General features: G+C 42.8%; 1 protein-coding gene across 1 annotated transcript; it reads right to left on the bottom strand.

Moving 5' to 3' along the window:
* Positions 1–356: 356 nt before the first annotated feature.
* LOC109857614 lies at positions 357–2,553 on the bottom strand. Its single transcript, XM_020434107.1, has 5 exons — positions 2,477–2,553; positions 2,119–2,374; positions 1,580–2,009; positions 1,166–1,487; positions 357–360 (listed from the first exon to the last, which is right to left on the bottom strand). The coding sequence occupies exons 1-5, from the start codon at positions 2,551–2,553 to the stop codon at positions 357–359; spliced, it is 1,089 nt and encodes a 362-aa protein (XP_020289696.1).
* Between the last annotated feature and the right edge of the window lie 4,692 nt (positions 2,554–7,245).

Raw genomic sequence — 7,245 nt, 5'->3', positions numbered from 1 at the left:
GAAACACAGAGCAGAATACCTAGCAGTCTCATTCCTGAGCAAAAAATTAGTGATAGATAAAGAAGACACGGAAAGAGCAATGAATAGAATGAGTAGGAGGGAAAGACGAGAGCTGATAAGAAACCCAAGTCGAGACGGCAGCGTATTATATAAAGCATGGAATAAGCTAAAGAAATACGCTAAAGATCTATAGACAGGAGGATACAAAGTGTATAACACTAATTATGACATGTGGAATATGAGGTTAAAAAAAGAAAAAGAACTAGGAGTGTTAAGGAAGTTAAAAAAAATCACAAATGAAGAAATGATGACAAACATAATGGAAAAATACGGCAGAAAGGAGTCAGAAAAAACTTTCATCTATACAGATGGTTCAAAAAGTACACAAGTACAGTGTACACAACGCGTCACTGAATCGCGGAATAGGCGCGGGGATCGGGGGGCAAGCGGGGCGGTTGCTCGTAACGCCAACGAGCGCCGTGCGAACTAACTAGTAGCAATCGGTTGTCCACAACTACGTCGTGTCGATAATGTAACTGCTCTTCCTTCCTATTTTCTTCTCAAAACGTAAAAATTGGCCAATTACTTAATATTTAACGTTGACAAATAACATGTGTATATATATATGTGTGTTTAATAGATGGATTTATTACTGTCTCCGGTAAATGGAAGAAACGTATATTGTAAAAGTCTCGTTTAAAAAAATATATGTATATTGAATATTAATATTTATATGTAACCACTAAATAAGTATAATTCTATTATATTATTATTTTATTCTATTATATGTATATCTTATTGTGTATACAATTAAATATATGTAAAAATCAAAACATTAAAAAATGAATAGAGCAAACCGTACATAAATAAAATAAAAAAGATATAACAAATAAATATATTATAACAAATAGATATATGCCAACTGTTGAACGTATTCAGAGAAACTCACAGACACAAAAATCATACAGAAAAAATTAATTATATATATATTATATATTATATATTATATATATTATATATTAATTAATTATATATATAATATATTAATTATATATATATTATATANTATATATATATATATATATATATATATATTAATTTTATATAATACATATAATATACATATATTATACATATATTATATATATATAATATATCCACAAACATAGAGCCCAAGGATCTGAATCTCTTGAGTGCTAGAGACGGGCAGCGACACAATATGTGCACGCTGTCCTTCCTTTCTTCGCCGCAAAATCTACAATTACTCTTCTCAATTAGGCCTAAATTGAATAAATATGCCTTGAAGGCCCAATGCCCTGTGAGGAGACCGATACACAGTCTTTGTCTGTACTTACTCATTGTCAGTAGTTCCTTTGTCCTACCTGGCAATGGCTGAGTCATCAGGGCCTTAGCTTGGCGGCAGCTCTTCAGTATCTCCCAAGAGATCCTGTGCTCCTTTTTCAGCCAGTCCTTGATATGGTTTTTCCCTGTTGCAAAAGGAACTCCAACTATCTGGCAGACTGGTTCCTCTAAGGACTTAGTTTTGCCAGACTATCAGCCACTTAATTGCCTTGGATACCTTGGTGGCCAGGTACCCAGACAAGCGTGATGTTGTTTTGCTCGCCCAATCTGTTTAGAGCTTGCATACAGTCCCAAACCACTGAAGATTCAGTGGTGGTCTTGGCAAGAGCTTCTATGGCTGTTTTGCTATCCGTATAGATATTGATCCTCTTAGTTTTCGTCTCTCTTGAGAGTAGGATTCTTGCACATTTCAGAATAGCCAGGACTTCCGCTTGAAAGACCGTGGCCAGTTTACCCAGAAAGAAAAACTCTCTGTGATTTGATCCTGGACAGTAGATGCCTGCTCCATAGCAGCCGTTTGCTCCAGATCCATCAGTGAACCATGCATGAGTGCCCGGCTGGATATGAAGATTTCTGTTTTTCCAGTTTGCCCTGGTGGTCAAGTTTATGGAGAACCTTGTCCACCTGGCGTATTCTGCATATTCTGTCTTGTTTTAAGATAAAGGGAAATTTATGAAGAAACTCGAGCCTGGTATGATCTACTCCGAAATCTCTCCACTCCCCCTGACACTTTAGTTTATATGTTGTGAGTTTAACAGCGCTGATGATAGTCAATCTTAGAGGTGGAATGCAGAGCGCCACTTCCAGCGTTTCTGTTGGTGTCGTTCTCATAGTCCCTACCGCAGCCCTCAAGTAATTACCTTGTAGGTTTTTTAGTAGGTTCTTTGACTCCATCTTTTCCACTCTAGGCCACCAAACAACAGCGGCATATGTTAACTTCAGTACTAGTACCGCTTTGTATATCCATAGGGCAGTATTTAATTTAATACCCCAGGATTTTCCCATTGCTTTTCTACACGCCCAGTATAAGGCATAGAATTTGGATCTCTTTATATCGAGATGTGTTTTCCACTTCAATTTGGTGTTTAAGTGGACTTCCAGATATTTTACTGACTGGACGTATTCTATATCTTCCCGCCAGAGTCTAAGCGGCTCAATGGCTTCAGGTTTGTATTTCCTGGTGAAAATCATGGTCTTGGTCTTTGATGGATTAGCCCTAACTCCTTTTGATTGACACCAGTATTGCGTGATCTTAAGGGCTTTTCCCATAGTCTCCTTAAGTATTGAAAGAAAGTTGCCCTCACTATAATGGCCACATCATCAGCGTCGCCAAAGGCGAAGAAACCTGTCTTCTGTAATTTATATAAAAGTTTGTCCACGACCAAGCACCACAGCAAAGGGGATAAAATTCCTCCCTGCGGGGATCTTTTGGCGGGGAAACCATGCACGTTTGAGTCCCCATGATTAGCAATCAGGGTTCTTCTTGTTAGCATGCTTTGTGTCCAGTTTGCTAGTGCGGCTGGAATGTCGTGTCTGGTCATCGCCTCCCCGATTACATCATATGAGGTGCTATCAAAAGCTCCCTCAATGTCCAGGAAGACGCCCAGGGCATATCCTTTTGCCTCCAATTGCTTCTCGACTTCGCTCATAAAGTGGTGCAAGGCAGTATCCGTGGATTTGCTCTCCCTGTAAGCATATTGGGAAGAAGAGGCCAGTGGATATGTAAGCAAAGGTCCGTTCTTCAAGAATCCGTCGATCAGCCTCTCCAACGTCTTAAAAACAAAGGAGGTAAGATTGATCGGTTTGAAATCCTTGGCTGAAATATATCCATTTCTGCCAGGCTTGGGAATAAAAACCACTCTTATACCACTCCAAGCTTGAGGAACATATCTTAGGGCTATACTTGCCCTAAAGATTTTAGTAAGTGGACCGACTAGTACTCCCAGTCCCTCCTAAAGAAGGACGGAATAGATACCGTCTGGTCCAGGTGCTTTATATGAGTTGAAGGTCTTAATAGCCCATTCAACTCCCTTTAGATGGACAACCTCAGCTGCCACACGCCACTTCCTGGGTTTATATATTTTAAGCTTCGGCCGGCGGGGTTGTATGTTATTGTCAAAACCTGGGAAATGGACTTCCATTAAATGTTTTAATGTGTCCGACGCCTCCTCAGTAACATTCCCAATTGGAAGCTTGAGACAGCCCAGTTGGAGACGGTGATTTAAGCTAAGAATTCTGTGAAGCCTGGATGCCTCTGGGGCACTCTCAATGCTTTCACAGAAGTGTTTCCAGCTTTTGTACTTTGTTTTCTTGATTTTCTTGCTGTACTCTCGTTGGGAGCTTCTGAAAGCCTCCCAGTGTGCTGCAAGTCTGGTTGTTTTTGCCTTACTGAATTTTCTCCTCGTTGCTAACCTGAGCTTTTCAAGCTCTTTGTTCCACCAGTGGATCTTGGTCACCGGGCTCCTTGGTTTTGGTGAGCAGTTTAACTCGTAGACATTTGCAATGGCGTTCTTTAAAAAGTCCGCTGCATTTTTCAAAATATTTTTGGTCCTGAAACTAGTTGGGGCCTCAACAAGCTGCGCTTTAAGATCAGCTCTAAAGCCCCCCAGTTGGTTTTTTGTGGGTTACAAACCCAGCTGATTTGCGGTGGTTGCTGAAGAGTTAGACGTATTTGTCTGTGATCAGAGCCAGAGGGCTCATCCGAGACCCTCCTGTCGTTCACCAGACCCGCCACCCTCTCCGTACAAACCGTGATATCAATGACTTCCTGTCTTCTGGAGTCCAGGAATTTCGGCTCGTTCCCTGTGTTAAGAATGGTTAGCTCTGTGCCCACTAGGAAGCCATGCAGACTCCCCCCCCGCGGGTTGATGTTTGCACTTCCCCATTCTACATGATGAGAGTTCGCATCACAACCCAGCAGGAGTTCAAGCCTCCCGGCCTCCGCATAGACTACCTGGGCTTTTACCTCTTTCGGTGGTGGATCGTCCATGGAGTCGTAGGGCATATAGACTGACCCTATGAGTACCTCCATGTTCTTTTCCTCGGCCAGCTTTACTCTCACCTTGATGACTGTGAGATCCTTGCTGCTGAGCTGTGGCAGAAAGATAGCATTTAGTCCTTTAACTACTATGTAAGATCTTACTCTTTTTTCCGAGTGTGCTTTGTATAAACAGCCACACCCACTCAGACCTCTTATTGCACCGTTTACAATCAAAGGTTCTTGGATTAGTGCAATATTTGTATGCATCACAGCCATGCTCCTGGCTAAGATAGCCGAGGCGCTTTTGCTGTGGTGCAAATTAATTTGGGTCATTTGGATGCCGGGAGGAGCCATTTTTAGGCAGTCTCGACATCTTCTTCTTCTCAGTCGCCTCTCCGCGCTCCCGTCTCGCCACCTTAACGGCGGCTCGGCCGAGACCGAGAAAAGGCCTGAAGCCACAGTGCCTCAAGGCTTCCAGTGCCGAATCGCCAACCAAGCAGGAGAAGTGGGCGCTCAAGGCGTCCCTACTGTACGTCTCTCTATTGACGACCTATTCATTGGTTGCCAGTTCTGTGTTCTGTTGGTTGAGGAGTTTTAGAGCCTCCTCAACATCTATGTCAGGTTCCTCCACATGCACCATCACCCGGTGTCGCCTGGGTAGCTCACCGACCGGCAGCACACGCAGAGGAATTTCCCTGACTTTTGCCTTGGGGGAGTGGACCTTAAGCCACTCCGCCGACTCTTTATTGGCGCACACGACAATGAGTGCGCCATCCCTTTCCAAGAACCGGTGGGGGCTTTGTCATTTTCGGACATGCCGAAAATGAGAGTCCTGATCAGTTTCCTGATCTCAACTGCCTCATCGGTTCCTATCTTCTTGTCACGGTAGCTCTCCAGTACGAGGGCCATCCTGACAAGACCTTTTGTCGCCTGTGCATACGACCTTTCAATTTTGAGTCTCTTGCCCTGGCGATTTTCTGAGGGACTGGGAGTAGCGTGCTCCGGCCTGGTTCGCTTTGCCGCGCCACCCGAAGCCCGCCCACCCCCAGCCCGACTTTTTGAGCAAGAGGCTGCAAAGGTAGAGAAGACCTTATTGGCCCCACTCTCCCTGGCTTGCATTTGTTTATTATAACGGCGCCTAGCGGCCCCGCTATATCTTATGCGGTATTTTGGGACTTCTGAGCCCGCTCCCGCACTGCAAGATTCTTTTGAGCGTTTACTTCCAAAGGAGGCTTTGCTCTTGAGGACTGATTTGGGGGTGATTTTATTTTTGTTTTCATTATCCATATATGTTCCCACGAGTGTCGCGGTTGCGCGGTCTCACCCAGCCAGAGCCGCGAATGGCTGGGGCTTAGCTCCGTACTCCTGGATTTCGCACTCCAGAAGGCACCGTTCACGACGTAACTCCCCTTGCGCCACGCAGCTCTCGGCACGGTCGCTCACACCTTAACTTGGGAGCTTCCTCTTAGTTGGTCACAGACGGGCCCATCCCTGATCGGATGACCACCGCCCGCGACCTTAAACCCCACTACCCGCTCCGGCGCGAGAGCCCACAACCCCTGAAGACACCAAATGCTCACTTTCTGTGGTCAATTGTTGTCCCGTCAGATTCATCACACTTCCATTGTGACGACACGATCAGGTAAACCCGCCAGCGTCCAGAGAGGAACTGACGATCAATGCCCGGCCACGCCGCCACTAGCACATGCTAGGAACAAACAAAAACGTTCCGTGTAGTTACTGCGAGGCGGCCAGACCACGTGCGCACCGAGCGCTCCGCGAGCCCCGAGCTCCCGCTTCGGAGCTATAAGGTGGGAATCCATTCGGGGGGAATTAAACATATATGTAATACTTCTATATTGCTCGTTTGGCTTGGAAAGTTCCGAAAACATTACGGTGCAGACGATATATCGTTCTCTCACTCTGTCAGAAGAATCGTGTGTTTTGCGCATGCACTGAATCGAGGGAGTGGGGGTCAGTCATTCTACCTCAGAATCTAGCGCATGCAGAACGGTCAATACATCTATCATCTGTCTCACTTTATCGGCGGACAAACCGCTCATGGAAAGTATACGAAGCGAGCAATATAGGAGTATTACATATATGGAATTAAATGGATAAATGCAGGTAAAAATTACGTGTAAGTGTTATATTAATAATAACAGTAAGATGGTTTGCTATCCATACAACGATGGTGTCTAAAATATGAGAAATCGAGGTGAAATCTTAAAATACATAAATTGCATGATTATTTATCCTTAACCTTTGATTTTTTTTTTATTTTTTTAAAAATCCAAAGGATTGGGAACCAACAAAAAATACAAAAATTTGTAGTGCACATTTCATCAATAATACATAATCAGAAAATCCGTTGCATCCATCTTATCTTTCCACTATTTTTCCCGGTAAAGTAAATATTAAAAATTCTGCTCAATCTTTACAAAGATTTGAATGACAGCAACGTCGTTCAAACAGAGTTATAAATATAAAGGAACCAGCAGAGAATAATCATTACACTGAAATAGAGCAACACGATGACAATGTTACTGAAATTGAGCAATACAATCATGCAGAAATATAACAAATGCAAGGTTGGGTAGTGTCTAGTTAAAAAGATAAAAGTTAAGTTGAAAAGTTAAAAAGTTAAATAATTTTAACTTTATCTAGTTACATTTTTAGACTCTTATCTTTTAACTTTAGTTAGTTATATTTTATCGGTAACTAGTAACTTTTTATTTCAACTCTCTTGAATCTACTATAGCCATAAGATTTTTTATTTGTTTGCATACAAAACGGAACATATTTCTCTCGTCGTATGATCATAATTAATTTTACATGTTTATAGGCCGAAAAATTCGACCAATCACAAAGCTCAGAATGATTCGTTTTATATGCAAATAAAT

Source organism: Pseudomyrmex gracilis, unplaced genomic scaffold, assembly GCF_002006095.1.
Source record: "Pseudomyrmex gracilis isolate BER0280 unplaced genomic scaffold, ASM200609v1 scaffold_166, whole genome shotgun sequence".
Classification (NCBI taxonomy): domain Eukaryota; kingdom Metazoa; phylum Arthropoda; class Insecta; order Hymenoptera; family Formicidae; genus Pseudomyrmex; species Pseudomyrmex gracilis.
The sequence above is the reverse complement of the archived record's forward strand: the minus strand, read 5'-3'. Positions and strand labels throughout refer to the sequence as shown.

Excerpts from the sequence above, each read along its gene's own strand:
- LOC109857614 (XM_020434107.1), bottom strand. The coding sequence starts at position 2,553 with ATGATTTTCACCAGGAAATACAAACCTGAAGCCATTGAGCCGCTTAGA. Across the intron at positions 2,010-2,118 it reads GATTGACTATCATCAGCGCT|ACAGAATATGCAGAATACGC; the intron begins GTTAAACTCACA and ends TCTTAAAACAAG. Across the intron at positions 1,488-1,579 it reads CTGGGTACCTGGCCACCAAG|GGAAAAACCATATCAAGGAC; the intron begins GTATCCAAGGCA and ends CTTTTGCAACAG.